General features: G+C 38.7%; 1 protein-coding gene across 2 annotated transcripts in view; it reads right to left on the bottom strand.

The window, feature by feature from the left end:
- The window catches only part of tbxas1 (thromboxane A synthase 1 (platelet)), a 32,136-nt gene extending 16,132 nt beyond the window's left edge, over positions 1–16,004 (bottom strand). Inside the window, exons 1-8 of one of the 2 annotated variants that reach the window (XM_061917851.1) lie at positions 15,915–16,004; positions 11,485–11,659; positions 8,682–8,775; positions 7,650–7,702; positions 7,471–7,567; positions 5,505–5,621; positions 563–651; positions 340–488 (exon numbers count right to left, since the gene is read on the bottom strand). In XM_061917851.1, the coding sequence (XP_061773835.1) occupies positions 340–488; positions 563–651; positions 5,505–5,621; positions 7,471–7,567; positions 7,650–7,702; positions 8,682–8,775; positions 11,485–11,579 (694 nt within the window). In that variant the 5' untranslated portion in view covers positions 11,580–11,659; positions 15,915–16,004. Of the gene's footprint in view, positions 1–339; positions 489–562; positions 652–5,504; positions 5,622–7,470; positions 7,568–7,649; positions 7,703–8,681; positions 8,776–11,484; positions 11,660–15,914 lie in introns of those variants that run through there. The other variant, XM_061917852.1, reaches the window with a different exon arrangement.
- Between the last annotated feature and the right edge of the window lie 4,449 nt (positions 16,005–20,453).

Consider the following 20,453-nt stretch of genomic DNA (forward strand, 5'->3'; position numbering starts at 1 on the left):
ATTATTAATTGAACACATTGCAAAAGATTCAGCAACACAGACGTCCAGAATACTGTGTAATTATGCGATTAAAGCAGACGACTTATAGCTGGGATCGGTGCTGGATCAAAATGTCTGCTACAATCCGTGACGTCACACTCACGCGTCATCATACCGCGACGTTTTCAACAGGATACTTTGCGCAAAATTTAAAATTGCAATTTGGTAAACTAATTGCCATATTGGCATGTGTTGCAATGTTAATATTTCATCATTGATATATAAACTATCAGACTGCGTGGTCGGTAGTAGTGGCTTTCAGTTGGCCTTTAAGACGTGTGTCCGACAGACTGGACTTACTGAAAAAGAGCATGATGGGCCTGAAGAAAGAAAAGGAGAAGAACATCTGCGCGTGACGGACAAACGGGTCATCTGGGTTGTTCTGAGAGTCCACCTGTGTCGCGAACGCCACGCTGGCGATGACGTCCATAGTGAAGCAGCCGAAACACCTGAGAGACAAAAAAGAGGGAAATCAAACGGAATCAGTTGCCTACACTTTACTGCTTTCAAAGTGTTCATTCACCTGTGGATGTCAAACGCCTCCCCCGATCCAGCATAGACCTCCAAGTTGTTCATCAGGGCAGTCGTGGCTGTTTGGATGAGCGGAACCATCTACTGGAACATACTATTGTTAGGACGAGTCTTGTAATACTACTTTGAACGATACAGATTGATAGGGATTTAACATTTACGTACAAATGTTGCCTTTATGGGCGTCTATCTTATTTATATATTCTAAGCTACATGAGGAAACCCCCATCTTAGCTTTTGTGTTTATAACAAAGCAAATTAGTGTCATAGCTAACAATAATATATGTTATTAATAACTCATTTTATTTTTATAATAGCCTTAGGGCCAATAAAAGATGATGGCTGCAGCACAATGGTGGAATGGTTAATACGTCTGCCTCACAATACAAAGGTCCTGGGTTCGATCATGCACTCAGGATCTTTCTGTGTGGAGTTTGCATGTTCTCTCCGTGATTGCGTGGATTCCCTCCGGGTACTCCGGCTTCCTCCCACTTCCAAAAACATGCACCTCGGGATAGGTTGATTGTATGAGAGTGAGTGTGAATGTTGTCTCTCTATCTGTGTTGGCCCTGTGATGAGGTGGCGACTTGTCCAGGGTGTACCCCGCCTACCGCCCGAATGCAGCTGAGATAGGCTCCAGCGATCCCACGTGACCCCAAAGGGAACAAGCGGTAGGAAATGGATGGATGGATAGGCTGAAACTCCCACTACGGTGTAATAAAAGTTGAGTAGTAAAATAATATACAGTAATATTCCATCCATCCATTTTTACCGCTTGTAATATTGTACATGGTAATTAGGATTTGTTATATATTGTATATATAATATAATAATATATCAGTATACACTATGTACTGTATATATAAAGTGTAAATATTACATACTGTATATGTCAGGGGTCACCAACGCGGTGCCCGCGGGCACCAGGTAGCCCGTAAGGACCAGATGAGTCGCCCGCTGGCCTGTTCTAAAAATAGCTCAAATAGCAGCACTTACCAGTGAGCTGCCTCTATTTTTAAAATGTTAATTATTTGCTAGCAAGCTGGTCTTGCTTTGCTCGACATTTTTAATTCTAAGAAAGACAAAACTCAAATAGAATTTGAAAATCCAAGAAAATATTTTAAAGACTTGGTCTTCACTTTTTTAAATAAACTCATTAATTTTTTTACTTTGCTTCTTATAACTTTCAGAAAGACAATTTTAGAGAAAAAATACAACCTTAAAAATGATTTTAAGATTTTTAAACACTTTTAAATTCCTTCCTCTTCTCTCCTGACAATTTAATTCAATGTTCAAGTATTTTTTTTTTATTGTAAAGAATAATAAATACATTTTAATTTGATTCTTCATTTTAGCTTGTGTTTTTTCGATGAAGAATATTTATGAAATATTTCTTCAAACATATTGCGATTAAAATTCAAAAAAATTATTCTGGCAAATCTAGAAAATCCGTAGAATCAAATTTAAATCTTATTTCAAAGTCTCTTGAATTTCTTTTAAAATTTTTGTTCTGGAAAATCTAGAAAAAAATAATGATTTGTCTTTGTTACAAATATAGCTTGGTTCAATTTGTTATATTTTCTAACAAGGTGCAGATTGAATTCTAACCTATTTAAAACATATCATCAAAATTCTAAAATTAATCTTTATCAGAAAAAATTACTAATGTTGTTCCATATATTTTTTTTTTTTTTTTTTTCAAAAAGATTCTAATTAGCTAGTTTTTCTCTTCTTTTTTCGGTTGTATTTTGAATTTTAAAGAGTCGAAATTGAAGATAAACTGTTTCAAAATTATATTTTCATTTTTTTCGTGTTTTCTCCTCTTTTAAACCGTTCAATTAAGTGTTTTTTTCATCATTTATTCTCTACAAAAAACCTTCCGTAAAAGGAAAAAAAATGTACGACGGAATGACAGACAGAAATACCCATTTTTTTTATATATATAGATGTATTTATTAAAGGTAAATTGAGCAAATTGGCTATTTCTAGCAATTTATTTAAGTGTGTATCAAACTGGTAGCCCTTCGCATTATCAGTACTCAAGAAGTAGCTCTTGGTTTCAAAAAGATCGGTGACCCGTAGTATATGTTATATTTTAGATTGCTACTAAAGTACATTTCTGTGTACTTTATACCTGCATTATCCTTTCCATCCTTACCCTTTCCATCATTTGTAACTGAGCTACTGTATGGAAATATTTCCCTTGTGGATCATAAAAGTTTGTATAAGTCTCGGTCTAAGTCTAATAAATTTAAAATATCCATGTTTAGTCCTCAAGCGTCAAGTATACAAATACAAGTTTAAGTACACTGGCCTGGACTTTGCACTTAAGTATACTTGACCAATACTGACAGAAACTGTTCAGTATATTTGGCATTGAATACAGTACTATTTCAGATACTGTACTGAAGCTAAAGACTTACATACCCCGATCATGTGTTTAGCAAAAGAGATATATGGGTTTTATGAATGTTAGCGTCACAGCATTTTGTAGTTACGGAAGTCTTCCCCCGTAGCAAAAACTTAATTTTGGTTGGTAAATACAAGACTCGCATGAGAAGTCCTTGCAAACGGAAGAATACAGAATGTGGCTCAAGTGCACCTACACTTCATTTTGTCTCCCAAACATCACGGAGGCTCTTCTAGTGACAGTGCGCCACAGAAAAGGAAAGCCATCACCATGGAAGTGAAAATGAACATCATAAAAAGTTTAGGAAAAAGAGAATAATGGCCACGCGTTTGGTCTCACCTGTCTGACTGTTGTAACCATGGTTCAGGATAAAGACAGTATCCTTGAGCGTGTATAAAAGCAAAAGTAATAACTAAGCACAAAGAAACATTGTGGTCTTAAAGTTAAAGGCCTACTGAAAGCCACTACTACAGACCACGCAGTCTGATAGTTTATATATCAATGATGAAATATTAACATTGCAACACATGCCAATACGGCCTTTTTAGTTTACTAAATTGCAATTTTAAATTTCCCGCGAAGTATCCTGTTGAAAACGTTGCGGTATGATGACGTGTATGATAATGCGTGCGTTTGACGTCACCGGTTGTAGCGGACATTTTTTTCCAGCCCGATCCAAGCTATAAGTAGTCTGCTTTAATCGCGTAATTACACAATATTCTGGACATCTGTGTTGCTGAATCTTTTGCAATTTCTTCAATTAATAATGGAGGAGTCAAAGTAGAAAGATGGAGGTGGGAAGCGGTGTATTGCAGCTGCCTTTAGCAACACAAACACAGCCGGTGTTTCCTTGTTTAAAATTCCCGAAGGTAAAGCTTTACTATGGATCAGAGCGGTCAAGTGAACATGGTTCCCGACCACATGTCAACCGCAAGGTTTTGGTGAGGAAATTGTGGTAATAAGTCGGCTCTTACCGTAATTATGAGCGGACGTTGCGTCGTCCTGCAGCTGCGTGGCTTCCCTCAGAGACACTGGCGGCCACCACACCCATGGCCAAACCCCTCCGACTTTCAGGTACCATATAATCTCCCTAAACACTAGTAACACAATAAGCAGATAAGGGATTTTCCACAATTATCCTAGTAAATGTGTCTAATAACATCTAATCGCTCCCACTGCCCTCGCCTTTTTTTTTTTTTTTTTTTTTTAGTCCTTCACTCTCACTATCCTCATCCACGAAGCTTTCATCCTCGCTCAAATTAATGGGGAAATTGTCGCTTTCTCGGTCCGATTCGCTCTAGCTGCTGGTGTTAATGATTGTAAACAATGTGAGGATGTGAGGAGCTTTACAACTAGTGACGTCACGCGCACATCGTCTGCTACTTCCGGTACAGGCAAGGCTTTTTAATTAGCGACCAAAAGTTGCAAACTTTATCGTCGATGTTCTCTACTAAATCCTTTCAGCAAAAATATACTAATATTGCGAAATGATCACGTATGACACATAGAATTGACCTGCTATTTCCGTTTAAATAACAAAATCTCATTTCAGTAGGCCTTTAAAGTTAAAGTACCAATGATTGTCACACACACACAAGGTGTGGTGAAATTTGTCCGCTGCATTTGACCCATCCCCTTGATCACCCCCTGGGAAGTGAGGGGAGCAGTGGGCAACAGCAGTGCCGCGCCCGGGAATCATTTATGGTGATTTAACCCCCAATTCCAACCCTTGATGCTGAGTGCCAAGCAGGGAGGTAATGGGTCCCATTTTCATAGTCTTTGGTATGACTCGGCCGGGGTTTGAACTCACAACCTACCGATCTCAGGGCGGACACTCTTCTTATTCTTAAGATGTGAGGTTGCCAGTGCTTTGACTTCAAGGTTGAATCTCAGTGAGCCATATTTTGATTCAGAAGAAGGCTACAAGATTGTTTGAAACCTTGAAGAGTAAAAAATGGAAGGGTGGGCATGAGGGTGAAGTGTTTATGGCCAGTAAGAGATGGTTTATGCGGTCTGTGGCGTGTGCTATTTTGCATAATCCAAAAGTTCAAGGTGCTCCTTGGCTGTTTTTTAGATATGAATTCCAACTTGCACTAAAATTCGACTTACAACTTAGCGTAGGAACAAAACTTGTTTGTAACCTAAAGACCCCTTGTACTGTAGGTTACGTACGCTATCAAAACGATATAAACAATATATTGTGGGGCGGTTTAGCTCGGTTGGTAGAGTGGCCGTGCCAGCAACTTGAGGGTTGCAGGTTCAATTCCCGCTTCTGCCAACCTAGTCAATGCCGTTGTGTCCTTGGGCAAGACACTTTACCCACCTGCTCCTAGTGCCACCCACACTGGTTTAAATGTAACTTAGATATTGGGTTTCACTATGTAAAGCGCTTTGAGTCACTAGAGAAAAAGCGCTATATAAATATAATTCACTTCACTTCACAATAAAACCAAACCAAACATCTGTGACGGTATAAAAAAAGGCTCCTGTTCTCATGCAATGAAAATCTTCATTTGACTCCCACCTCTTTCATTTTGGCAGCACTGAAGGACGGGGTCAAGATACTTCGAACTCTCTTCCAGTGTTCATTCCTCAAAAAGAGAAGACAATCGCTCATCGGTTTGGTGGCAAAACGAGTAGTCTGCAATCAAGGAAATCACACATGTGAGGTTAAAGTCGTGGTCACAAGTTTACATACACTTGTAAAGAACATAATGTCACGGCTGTCTTGAGTTTCCAATTATTATTTTTTCATCATAGAGTGATTGGAGCACATTTTGTTGGACACAAAAAGCATTCATGAAGTTTGGTTCTTTTATGAATTTATTATGGGTCTACTGAAAATGTGACCAAATCTGCCGGGTCAAAAGTATACATACAGCAATGTTAATATTTGGTTACATGTCATTGGCAAGTTTCACTGCAATAAGGCGCTTTTGGTAGGCATCCACAAGTTTCTGACAAGCTCCCGATTACATTTTTGACCACTCGTCTTGACAAAGTTGGTGCAGTTCAGCTAAATTTGTTGGTTTTCTGACATGGACTTGTTTATTCAGCATTGTCCACACGTTTAAGTCAGGACTTTGGGAAGGCCATTGTAAAACCTTATTTCTAGCCTGATTTAGCCATTCCTTTACCACATTTGATGTGTGTTTGGGGTCATTGTCCTGTTGGAACACACAACTGCGCCCAAGAACGAACCTCCGGGCTGATGATTTTTGGTTGTCCTGAAGAATTTGGAGGTAATCCTCCTTTTTCATTGTCCCATTTACTCTTTGTAAAGCACCAGCTCCATTGGCAGCAAAACAGGCCCAGAGAAAAATACTACCACCCCCATGCTTGACAGTAGGGATGGTGTTCCTGGGATTACCTACTCAGTGGCCTAGTGGTTGGAGTGTCCGCCCTGAGATCGGTAGGTTGTGAGTTCAAATCCCGGCCGAGTCACACCAAAGACTATAAAAATGGGACCCATCACCTCCCTGCTTGGCACTCAGCATTAAGGGTTGAAACTGGGGGTTAAATCCCCATAAAATGATTCCCGGGCGCGGCCACCGCTGCTGCCCACTGCTCCCCTCACCTCCCAGGGGGTGATCAAGGGTGATGGGTCAAATGCAGAGAGTAATTTCGCCACATCTAGTATGTGTGTGACAATCATTGGTACTTTAACTTTACTTTAACTTTAAAAGCCTCCAAGCATATTACTGGGTATTGTGGCTAAATAGCTACATTTTTTTTATCTGACATCACATGGACAAAAATAAGACCTTCTGAAGGAAAGTTCTTTGGTCAGATGAAACAAAAAAATAGCTGTTTGGCCACAATACCTAGCAATATGTTTGGATGGATGGATGGATGGATGGATAGATAGATAGATAGATAGATAGTACTTCATTGGCTCCTTCAGTAGAGTTCCCTCAGGAAAATTAAAATTCCAGCAGCAGTGTACAGAATTGAGATCAAATTTAAAAAGTAAATACTGGGGGTATCAATGGAAACAAATTGTCAAAATAATAATACAAATAAAAAGCAACAATGAGAATAAAAATATAACAGTAAAGTAAGAATATAACAAGAGAAACTAGGCAGTAGTGACCATGTTATGTTTTGCATACCCTGTCATCCTTGTACCCTCCCTCTCCCTCCCGCCAGAGAGGAGTTGTACAGTCTAATGGCGTGTGGGACAAAGGAATGAAGGACCTTATTTTTATTTGGAGGATAAATATCAACATTGCTGTATGTATAATTTTGACCCAGCAGATTTGGTCACATTTTCAGTAGACCCTTAATAAATTCATAACAGAACCAAACTTTATAAATGTTTTTGTGACAAACACGTATGTGTTCCAATCACTCTATCACAAAAAAAATAAAGAGTTGTAGAAATACTGTACTGTACTGTACACTCACTTTAATGCAGTGCTCTTTCACCAGAGCAAAAACCACAGGAATAAGCATACAGTATTGTCATATCAATGAAAACTAAGACCCACCATTCGGTTTGGAAAGCTGCTGAACTCTCTCACCATTACTTGTCTGAGCATATCCGGGTCTGCCACTACCACCACCGCTCTCCTCCCCAAATAATACCTACAAACACACGAGGCAAACATGGTCAACCCACACGGGCAGCATCATGCTAATAACACGGGAGATGAGGAACATGAGCTACCCACAAACTCTGCCATGTGTCTTTATGAGGTCAGACACAGGATGGAAAAAACCCTGAAATGAAAGATTGAACAGAAACGTTTATAACCTCCACTTGCAAACACATACAATACAATATAAACTGATTTCCTTAAAGCTTTGCAAAACACAACTACAATGAATGTGTGGCATGGGGTGGGGGTGACACAATGATGTCGTTGTCTAATGTAGTTTTTCGTAATTACACGTAATTGTAATGGACGCTGTATGAGACAGAAATACATTGTGGGAGACAAAGAGTAACAAATCTGTTTAGAACAACAAATTAACTTTCTTCTGCCGCGTCTTTATAAATGTATTAAAATGTCACAAACAAGACAAGCTGTTTGTGAGTGCTTTGCGATGGGGGAGGGGCCGAGAGCAGCGCCCGCTGCTCGTTGAGATGAGCAATAATGCTTTCTTGTCAGAGTCATTGTTCGAAACCAACCCTTTTACACATGTATGTCTTTGTTACATTACATTTTTTTGTTGACTTTTACAAAACGTTGCACTTTGTACAGTAGTCCTTGAACGCACCACGGTTGCGTGCTCTGAGAGTCAAAGGTGAAACTGATCATAACTTTCTTCGACGCTGCTACAGCTCAATAAATCCATCAAACATAAGACAAACTGCTATGTCCTTTTGACTTGAACACAAACATCTATACCCACCCCATCCTAGAAGACACCTCACCCTTTTGAGACCGGCTTTGTTTTAGTTTCCAAAAGTTCAGTCGCTTTAAAAAAAAAAAAAGTATCTCGAGGCGTCTTATTATTCACTAAATATAGCAACTATGCGGCGAATTTGGCTACAATTATCTGCTATATCTTCTAATTCTCTGGAAGATTAGCTGAGTATGTGTTAACAAGCAAAGTTACAAAGACAGTCCCATTATAATGTGTTTATGAGCAATGGAGACCACAAAAGAATGCATAAGAAACACGAAACAAAAAAGGCTCTCAGTTTTCCCCAAAATTTACAATTACAAGTTAAAATATCTCCATGCCAACTCACCTGACGAAACAGGAAAAGGTTTCCAAAAAAAGGAACCGGCTTTGGATGTTTGATTCCGCATCGAGCAAGGACTGAAAAGGGGTAGATGGAATACCTGCAGGGATGGGTAGCATACAAAGACACTATAATAATCCTCACTACTTTATTTTCTTACTTTTTCACCAACTCAGTGATACCTCAACTTACAAGCACATTGCCATGCTGTAACACATAACACTTGTGAGATGTTAATTAAAATTATTTAAAGTATTTCAGTCCGTGTTTGGCCCCGACAATAAAAAAAAAAAAATCACCTTTGTAACATGTAATATGCCTTTTAAAAAGAAAAAAAAGCTTTTACACAAAACATTACAATAGAATCAGCACCTCCAAGTCCGAGTCCATGGTTCTCGCCCGGAAAAGGGTGGAATGCCATCTCCGGGTTGGGGAGGAGACCCTGCCCCAAGTGGAGGAGTTCAAGTACCTAGGAGTCTTGTTCACGAGTGAGGGAAGAGTGGATCGTGAGATCGACAGGCGGATCGGTGCGGCGTCTTCAGTAATGCGGACGTTGTACCGATCCGTTGTGGTGAAGAAGGAGCTGAGCCGGAAGGCAAAGCTCTCAATTTACCGGTCGATCTACGTTCCCATCCTCACCTATGGTCATGAGCTTTGGGTCATGACCGAAAGGATAAGATCACGGGTACAAGCGGCCGAAATGAGTTTCCTCCGCCGTGTGGCGGGGCTCTCCCTTAGAGATAGGGTGAGAAGCTCTGCCATCCGGGAGGAACTCAAAGTAAAGCCGCTGCTCCTTCACATCAAGAGGAGCCAGATGAGGTGGTTCGGGCATCTGGTCAGGATGCCACCCGAACGCCTCCCTAGGGAGGTGTTTAGGGCACGTCCAACCGGTAGGAGGCCACGGGGAAGACCCAGGACACGTTGGGAAGACTATGTCTCCCGGCTGGCCTGGGAACGCCTCGGGATCCCCCGGGGAGAGCTAGACAAAGTGGCTGGGGAGAGGGAAGTCTGGGTTTCCCTGCTTAGGCTGTTGCCCCCGCGACCCGACCTCGGATAAGCGGAAGATGATGGATGGATGGATGGATGGATTACAATAGCAGTTTTATGAAGTAATGTAATAATATTATTCAGCAATTACCTTGGGGACTGGACTAATGTGGTGTCTCTTTTGACTACTAATCCATGCAGTGTTGCCAAGTCCGCTTTTTAAAAGAGCTGGTTGCTTGTTTGCCTAGTGTCGTCTGGCAACTCTGTCGTGTAGCAATAGGAACTTAAAAAAAAAATATATATATATATATATATATCGCTCTTTATGTTTCATACGGATGTATTTGAGGCCACACCAGAGGAGTCAGAGTTGATGCCTGACTAACTAACACAATTTGTGGAGTCAGGACAAGACAGAACAAATTGAAACACGTCAATTACAGCTTCTCGACAATTTTACGGATACATGTTCGTTGGTTGTATGCCGATGACGCTATGGTAAATGGATGATATTTGTACAGCGCCTTTCTACCTTTAAGGTACTCAAAATGCTTTGACACTACGACCACATTCACCTACTGATGGAGTAGCATCAGGAGCAACTTTGGGGTTCGGAATCTTGCTGAAGGATACTTTCACATGGTCACAACGGGCTGAGGATCGAAACCACAACCTTCAGTTAGGGAGACAACTACTTTACCACCTGAGCCATGTTGCTTAATGACGGGGCTGACGAGCAAGGTCGGCTGTTAACAAGTTTTTAAAGATGTGTTGAGAACATGTTTTAATGGTTTGTTTTCCAGACCTGTTCTTCCACTTCCTCTCCTTTGCACTGGTTTTCTTAGTTCCGATGGTTGGAGGACAAAGACAAAATTGTGTCGAACTCTGAGCGGCGCTCAAACGTGCATGTCAAGTGTTAAAATCAAAATGAATGTTTGTTTCTTGTGTAAACAAAGCAGGAACAACAACTGTTAAAATTTTTACTCCAACCAACAACAAAAAATGCTCTAAACTCAAATTATTCATTTTTTCCTCCTACATTTAAAACACTTGCTCGTGGTCTACATAACATGTTTTTTTGGTTAAAATTTCGCATGGATTATGTTTTACAGACCGTTCTCAAGCTGCTTTCTGAACCGTCTCTTTAGGATGCGCAGTTTTGTGGGTTGTCTTATTTACGTGCTTTCTCTTCGACTACGTCTTCTCCCCGTCGGCCATGTTGTAGTTTTTAGCTCTTCCAATCAAGTGTACTGACAGATATAAGTTCGAACAATGCGTTACTTTGCATTAGAAACAATACATGTGCATGTACGAGCCACTCTGCCCCACAGCAAGAAGATAGAGAAAAAGCTTATTAACTACAAGGTGAGACTACATTAATGGACTCGTGCAAAGCTCTTTAGGGAAAACTTTACCATATATGGCGAGATCTGCTGATGTCGCCAATGGGGAAACATGTCACAAATGGGGAAAATTCCAAATGGCTCATTTGGAGGAAATACGAAGGAAGGCAAGAATATTTTCTAAATATCTTAGCCACGCCTTCACGGTTTGATTTCAAATTTTTGGGACTTATGCAGATCCCAAATACACAAAAACAGGTACCAATAGGTAATGAAAAGTTGATTTTGCATAATAGGTCCGCATAAAAAAAAAGCTAAGAGCTCGTATCTCAAATTACTCACAAGTTAAGGTACTCCTAAGTTGAGGCACCATTGTATGACCATGAGTTGGGTTAATTCACTTTCTGTCAATAGTGAGATTTATTTTTGTTTTGGTAACGGTTTCCTGGAAGATGGCAGAACATCATGACCACACTTACCAGTATAGAAGAGTCAGGAAGAGGAGTCCGAGCGCCACAGATACGCCCCTGACCTCTGTGTGTAACATGTTGAGGAAATCGACAATGACCTCCATGGTGCAATGATTTAAAAAAAAAAAATATATATATATATATATATGTATCGTTCTCCACCACAAGCAGCCAGGCGCTGTTTCTAAAAGGAAACACATATTTTATATTAAGCACAAAAATATAAACTCACAGTACTATTGGTAACAGACCATCACCATAACAATAATATTGTACTACTGTTACAGACACAACTATTATTCATCCCCCAAACACCAAATTCTTCAATTTTTCATCTCTTACTATCTCTCGATCTCTGCCTCATGCAGGCCACCACTGTTTGAGGTTTGTTCCTTATAGGCGGGTTTTCAGCAGTAAATCACATTTACTTTATGTTTCAGGAATCTAACCAGGATCCCCAGAGTCGAAAAGCCAGTGAACTCAAAGTCCATTCTATCAGCTCATTGTCCAGTGTGGCTCTTGAGGAAGTGAGTGTGGTTTAGCAACACTGTTGCACTATCCGGTATCTGTTACATATACTTGTGTATTTAATTGGCTTCACTAAAAATGGTTTAGACTTATAAATAGACTTGGACTGTAGAAGCAGAATGGGTGATACAATTATTGTATCGTGACTGATTGTTTGAAGAACTGGGTTTAGCTTATTTCCTTCGCGGGGGCACGCACCCCTCACTAAACCTGAATTTCTTGGCTTTGTCTGTCCACAGCGTATTACTAGGTATAAGACAAACACTTGATCTTTGTGGTTATTGTCACGCTACGTGTTTGACATTATTTAAGCCTTTATCGTGTCTGGAAAATGACAGTTTGCCTTTTGTTCGGTATTAATGAGATTTAAAGGACTATTGTTAGTCCGGTGTTGATGTGATAAAACCTGTTTCTTGTTTGGAAGATACATACAATTGTAAATATTATTTCTTTGTGCACATAATGAATATTTATAAAGTGTTTGGATGTATTCATTTATGTAACTTTTTCTTTAAATGTAATATTGCCTGACAAAAAGTGATTCAACGTAATATTTTGATATTTACACAGCGCATATTTTACTAGAATACCCTTATGGGCATTACATATATCAAAATCAAGTCCATACTGTATTGTTTACTTGTTGAAATACCCTTTTGAGAGCAAATATCTACCCAAAGGACCACTTTGCTGCTGCAAAAAATGTACTTCAAGTAATAATTTGAGACCGACACATGTTATGTGTGCATATTCTACTAGAATACCCTTATGGGCATTACATATTTTAAAATCAAGCACCAACTGTACTGTTTACTTGTTGAAATTCCCTTTTGAGAGCAAAAACCTACCCAAACGACCACTTTGCTGCTTCAAAAACTTTATTTCAAGTAATATTTTGACACTGACACATCTCCATCCATCCATCATCTCTGCATATTTTACTATAATACCCTTATGGGCATTACATACAGTACATGAAAATCAAGTACCTACTGTACTATTTACTTGTTGAAATACACTTTTTAGAGCAAATATCTACCCAAATGGCCACTTTTCTGCTGCCAAAAATTGATTTCAAGTAATATTTTGATATTGATACATGTTATCTCTGCATATTCTACTAGAATATCCCTTATGGGCATTACATATATCAAGATCAAGAACCTACTGTGCTGTTTACTTGTTGAAATACTCTTTTGAGAGCGAATATCTACCTAAATGGCTACTTTGTTGCTGCCCCAAAAAATTCTAACAATATTGTGATATTGACACATCATATCACTGCATATTCCACTAGAATACCCTTATGGGCATTACGTATATCAACATTGTACTGTTCACTTGTTGAAATACCCTTTAGAGCAAATATCTACCCAAATGGCCACTTTGCTGCTGCCAAAAATTGATTTGAAGTTATTTGTTGGTATCGATACATGTTATTGCTGCATATTCTACTAGAATATCCCTTATGGGCATCATAAGGGATATGATCAAGAACCTACTGTGCTGTTTACTTGTTGAAATACTCTTTTGAGAGCAAATATCTACCCTTATGGGCATTACATATGTCAACATCAAGAACCTACTGTACTGTTCACTTGTTGAAATACCCTTTAGAGTAAAAATCTACCCAAACGACCACTTTGCTGCTGCGAAAAATAGATTTAAAGTAATAGTTTGATATTGACACGTGTTATCTCAGCATTTTCTACTAGGATACCTTTTATTGGCATGACATATATAAAAATCAAGTACATACTGTACTGTTTACTTCTTGAAATACCCTTTTGAGAGCTAATATCTACTCAAATGGCCATTTTGCTGTTGCCAAAAATGTATTTCGAGTAATATTTTGATATTGATACATGTTATATCTGCATATTCTACTAGAATCCCCTCATGTGCATTACATATATCAAAATCAAGAACCAACTGTACTGTTTACTACTTGAAATATCCTTTTTAGAGCAAATATCTACCCAAATGGCCACTTTGCTGCTGCCAAAAATTGATCTCAAGTAATATTTTGACATTGATACATGTTATAACTGCATATTCTATTAGAATACCCTTATGAGCATTACATATATCAAAATCAAAAACCAACTGTACTGTTTACTACTTGAAATACCCTTTTGAAAGCAAACATCTACCCAAATGGCCACTCTGCTGCTGCCAAAAATGTATTTCAAGTAATATTTTGAAACTGACACTTCTTATCTCGGCATATTCTATTATAATACCCAAATGGGCATTACATATATCAAAATCAAGTACCTACTGTACTGTTCACTTGTTGAAATACCCTTTTTAGAGCAAATATCTACCCAAATGGCCACTTTGCTGCTGCCAAAATGTGATCTCAAGTAATATTTTGACATTGATACATGTTATATCTGCATATTCTACTAGAATATACCTTATGGGCATTAAATATATCAAAATCAAGAACCTACTGTACTGTTTACTAGTTGAAATACCCTTTTGAGAGCAAATATCTACCTAAACGTCCACTCTGCTGCTGCCAAAAATTAATTTCAAGTAATATGTTGATATTGATACATGTTACATCTGCATATTCTACTAGAATATACCTTATGGGCATTACATATATAAAAATCAAGCACATACAGTACTGTTTACATGTTGAAAACCCCCTTTTTAGAGCAAATATCTACCTAAACGTCCACTCTGCTGCTGCCAAAAATTAATTTCAAGTAATATTTCGATATTGATACATGTTATCTCTACATATTCTATTAGAATACCCTTATGGGCATTATATATATCAAAATCAAAAACTTACTGTACTGTTTACTTGTTGAAATACCCTTTGGAAAGCAAAAATCTACCCAAATGGCCACTCTGCTGCTGCCAAAAATTAATTTCAAGTAATATTTTGATATTGATACATGTTATCTCTACATATTCTATTAGAATACCCTTATGGGCATTACATGTATCAAAATCAAAAACCTACTGTACTGTTTACTTGTTGAAATACCCTTTGGAAAGCAAAAATCTACCCAAATGGCCACTCTGCTGCTGCCAAAAATTAATTTCAAGTAATATTTTGATATTGATACATGTTATCTCTACATATTCTATTAGAATACCCTTATGGGCATTATATATATCAAAATCAAAAACTTACTGTACTGTTTACTTGTTGAAATACCCTTTGGAAAGCAAAAATCTACCCAAATGGCCACTCTGCTGCTGCCAAAAATTAATTTCAAGTAATATTTTGATATTGATACATGTTATCTCTACATATTCTATTAGAATACCCTTATGGGCATTACATATATCAAAATCAAAAACCTACTGTACTGTTTACTTGTTGAAATACCCTTTGGAAAGCAAAAATCTCCCCAAATGGCCACTTTGCTGCAGCCAAAAATGTATTTCAAGTAATATTTTGAAACTGACACATCTTATCTCTGTATGTTTTACTAGAATATCCTTAGGGGCACATTACATATATCAAAATCAAGTACCTACTGTTCTGTTTACTTGTAAAAAATAATTTTTTGTCAGGTATTGACATGTTGGCAACACATCACCTGACGCGAGTGGATCACCTTTGCTCTGAATTAGTAAACCAATATAAGTGGTTTCCCCACGTCATTTGTTTTGTTAGTCTATCCACCATTTACAAACAACAAAAAATATTTTGTTTAATATTCCAAAGTGCAAAAATTGTACATACTGTAAAACAATGGCAGCGTTTAAATGTCCGCATTGGAACAATAACAACGCGTTTCTGCTTGGTCATCGGTAGACGTACGAAACACGTGAATGACATCCTGCGAGTTTGCGGCATCGTTTATAAAAGTTTTAATAATCAGAACCACTGATTTTGTTGTTGGTTTTTTTTGTCAAAGATGGAAAAAATAATGTTTATTTACCTCTGGCGCTCCTCACTTGACTGTTGTCATTGTGTCTTCTTCATCTTCTTTTCATGTTGGGAGCAAACCAGAAGTAAAGAAAAATACCGCCACCTTGTGTTCATTACGGGTATGTCAGTTATATACAATCCACTTCACTGCAAATAGTTTGGTTTTAAATTGTGTTTTAAATAATCAATGCCATTTTTTGTGTGTGTAAGGTAGTAAACTACATAATAATCCGACTAATGTGATACAGTGCTTTTTAAGTTGTGGTTTGAATTAGCTGAAACTTTTTTTTTTTAATCTAAAAATGAATTAGAATAGCAACACTAAATTGGCCCTAGTTTGTGAATGTGAGTGTGAATGTTGTCTGTCAAACTGTGTTGGCCCTGCGATGAGAGGGCGACTTGTCCAGGGTGTACACCGCCTTCCGCCCGATTGTAGCTGAGATAGGCGCCAGCGACCCCCGCGACCCCAAAAGGGAATAAGCGGTAGAAACATGGATGGATGGATGGAATTAGAATAATACATGATGTTGGATATAGAGAATATACACATTAAATCACAATTATTGAAATTCAACAATTTGGTGCATTTACAAACAGCTAAATTGATGAACAAAGCAAACTATAACCTGCTACCCAAGAATGTTTGATTGATCGATTAATTGAAAAATGTATTAGTAACACCCGAATAAGTTCTTGAACATGTTTAAGTCGGGGTCCACGTTAATCAATTCATGGTAAAATGTACAACAATTCTTCTCAACAAAAGAGGAAAAATATAACCCGAGAGGAAAATCTAATTCAAAATATGTGTATGCTTGTACAACACTTAAAACCTTTAGTATATCAGAATGTGTAATTAAATTATGGAGCGGATTAACTAAAGAAGTCAAACAAAACATCAATATGATTCAGTTTAAGAGACTACAAGTGTTCACAAAGTACACAGAACAAGAATTAGGATGAACATCTTGAACCCTTTTAAAAAAAAATGATTTTACTGAGTCAACAATTATTTATGTATTTAATATTTGTATGCTTACTCTGGTATATCATTTATTTATTATTTATTTGTTCACTATTCTGTTACAGAGAACAAGGAAATTGAATAACGGTATGAAAAGGGGTAGGATTGAATAAGCTCTGCTTCTTACTATTACTGTAAATGTGAAACAACTAGAATTGTGTGATGCATTACGTTGTATGGTACACATGTTCCAAATAAACTGAAACTGACTTGAACTGAAAATGTCCGCCAATTATGGAGGTCATGTGCAATATTTTAAGTAGTTGACACATGATCACATTATCGTCACCATCAACATTATGGTTTATTTGTAAACTTGATCATTTGTAATAAGTTGGCTTTTGTCTCAGATACTTTTCATTGCATTTCCATATATATATTTTTATAGTTGCTTTATTTCTAATTTATTAGTACATGTTTTACTCTGCGTGCTGTTATTGCCTGGTATATTGGATGTTGCTGCTGTAGGATCCTTAATTTCTCTGGGGCCACACCTTCAACCAAATGTATTCTAACCTAGACAATAATGTAATCACTCATTCATTTGAAATGAATGTTTTCTACATTTTTTTGGTGTAACATTGTATCTCATTAGATTGAATAATTTGTTAAAAAGTTGTGTTGAATTTGTGCAAGTTGAAGTCTCCTGTTCTGTCATTTTGTATTCAAGTTAAGAGGAACTTTTCCAGAACTTTCCAAAATGGAATTGGAGACATTGTTGCTATCTCAATTAAATGATGTGTGTAAGACTGGATTTCAGGCACGTTAAACAAGAAGCTACTATTTAGGGCTGGGGTCGGCAACCTTCAGCATACAAAAGCCATTGGAGTTAATTTGACAACCAAACAATTAAACAAGGCGACTCGGTAAAGAATCTGGGTATTATCTTCGACCCAACTCTCTCCTTTGAGCCAAACATTAAAAGCGTTACTAAAACGACCTCCTTTCATCTCCGTAATATCGCTAAAATTCGCTCCATTCTGTCCACTAAAGACGCTGAGATCATTATCCATGTGTTTGTTACGTCTCGTCTCGACTACTGTAACGTATTATTTTCGGGTCTCCCCATGTCTAGCATTAAAAGATTACAGTTGGTACAAAATGCGGCTGCTAGACTTTTGACAAGAACAAGAAAGTTTGATCACATTACGCCTGTACTGGCTCACCTGCACTGGCTTCCTGTGCACTTAAGATGTGACTTTAAGGTTTTACTACTTACGTATAAAATACTACACGGTCTAGCTCCATCCTATCTTGCCGATTGTATTGTACCATATGTCCCGGCAAGAAATCTGCGTTCAAAGGACTCCGGGTTATTAGTGATTCCCAAAGCCCCCCAAAAAAGTATGCGGGCTATAGAGCGTTTTCATTTCGGGCTCCAGTACTCTGGAATGCCCTCCCGGTAACAGTTCGAGATGCTACCTCAGTAGAAGCATTTAAGTCTCAGCTTAAAACTCATTTGTATACTCTAGCCTTTGAATAGACTCCTTTTTTAGACCAGTTGATCTGCCGTTTCTTTTCTTTTTCTCCTATGTCCCACTCTCCCTTGTGGAGGGGGTCCGGTCCTTGTACCCTGTAGCATCCAACTTCGCAAAATACATCACATACTTTACTATCAGTGAGGACAGAAAACCTGCTCCCGAAGAGACGGTCATTGATCTTTGCAGTCACTGCCCCTTTGATTGCAAGAACCTCAAGTTAATGAGCCGGGTACCTCGTTTCAGCCAGACTTAAACCCCTGCTACTCTATTCATTTTGAACTTTTGCCAAAACAGAATCTCGTCCTCCTCCTGAAACATCTTTCTGGAGCACAAATGGCAGATTGTAGTCAGTGTAGCCAAGCAGAGGGGCAATCGTGAATCTGTCTTTTAGGTCTTGAAAGACCTCCTCCTCTGTCCATAAGAATGGGGGGTCCGGCACTGGCCTCTTCCATTCACCTGTCTTTTTCCTATTTGGGTCGCCTGTTGTAAGACGGTACAATGGGGCAGCTAACACCCAGTATCCTCTCACATAGCGTCTATAGTAACCTGTAAATCCAAGGAACTGTAACATTTCCTTCCAATTGCGGGCCTCTTACAGTATTTGACTTTGCTAATCGTCTCAGGGTCAGTCCTAACACCGTCTCCCAGCAGCCTGTGACCCAAGTCCTGCACCTGCTTCCACTTAAGCTGCCATTTGTTTGTCTTGAGCCTCGGAAATGTTTCATTTTGCAAACCAAATGGCATTTTGTTGCCTTCAAACAGGCCCATGGGGTTAGGGAATACTCTTTTATGCTTGTCATGCTCATCCACTTCTACTTTCCAGTACACTGACGTAAAATCAAGAGTGGAAAAGTACTTTGATTTGCCTAGAGCTTCCAGAACTTTCTCTATGCAGGGTAAATGGAATCCATCTCTGGTGATGCAGAAGTTAAGCTTCCTATTATCAATGCAAAGCCTTGGTGATCCATCTTTCTTGGTCACTATCAAAACAGGCGAGGCATATGGACATTTACTCTGCAACTTCTTTATATCTTGCCATTGAGAGGGGGGGTCTTGCAATCTGGGAGCTGAAATGGCTGGGAGTCGACCAAAGGGATCTCATGCTGTATTGTTTTTGTGTGGCCATAGTCTAGGACAGGGGCGCTCACACTTTTTCTGCAGGTGAGCTACTTTTCAATTGACCAAGTCGAGGAGATCTACCTCATTCCTATTTATAATTTATATTTATTTATTTATGAAAAAGACATTTTTGTTAACAAGTTAATGGTGTTTAATGATAATACAAGCATGTTTAACACACATAGATTCCTTTCTTTCATGAAGACAAGAATATAAGTTGGTGTATTTGATTCTGATGACTTGTATTGATTGGAATTAGACAGTGGTGCTGATAACGTCCGCATTTTGGAATGGAGGAAAAAAAAAGTCCTCCTTTCTGTCCAATACCACATGAAAGTGGTTGGATTTGGCATCTCATTTGTCCAACTTGCATACTTGTTTTTAAACACTTTGTTATGAGAGTAGCATATGTGTGTGGCCCTTTAATGTCTGGCAGCAGGTGAGTGGCGTCAGTGAGTGTGCGGGTGGGCAAGCAAGTGAGAAAGCGGTCGCTGAGGGCGGGGGAGAAATACATTGGCATCAAACTCCGTAGCTTGCTAGCTTGTGCACGCTAGCTTTCTGAGACTCTTATTTTGTTAGCACAGGCAGGATGAATCAGGTCTTTTATGGTGAAGACAGGAACTGTGCAGTCGGTCTTTAGAGTTTTGACAGTAGGTACGGAGTCTCTAGAAATAAAATGTCTTTCTCTGCGTCCGCCCTGTTAGTGATTTTTTTCTTAAATATGAGCTCGCAGCAGCCAGCGTCATCTCACAAGATCCTCGGGTGCCGAGAATGTCAAACAACTGACGAAAGTGAAGTCTTGGTATGATTGATGATTGCTCATTTTTATGTCTATTTTTTAATGCCTGGCTTGAGATCGACTGACACACACTCCGAGATCGACCAGTCGATCGCGATCGATGTAATGCCCACCCCTGGTCCAGGA

Source organism: Nerophis ophidion, linkage group LG12, assembly GCF_033978795.1.
Source record: "Nerophis ophidion isolate RoL-2023_Sa linkage group LG12, RoL_Noph_v1.0, whole genome shotgun sequence".
Classification (NCBI taxonomy): domain Eukaryota; kingdom Metazoa; phylum Chordata; class Actinopteri; order Syngnathiformes; family Syngnathidae; genus Nerophis; species Nerophis ophidion.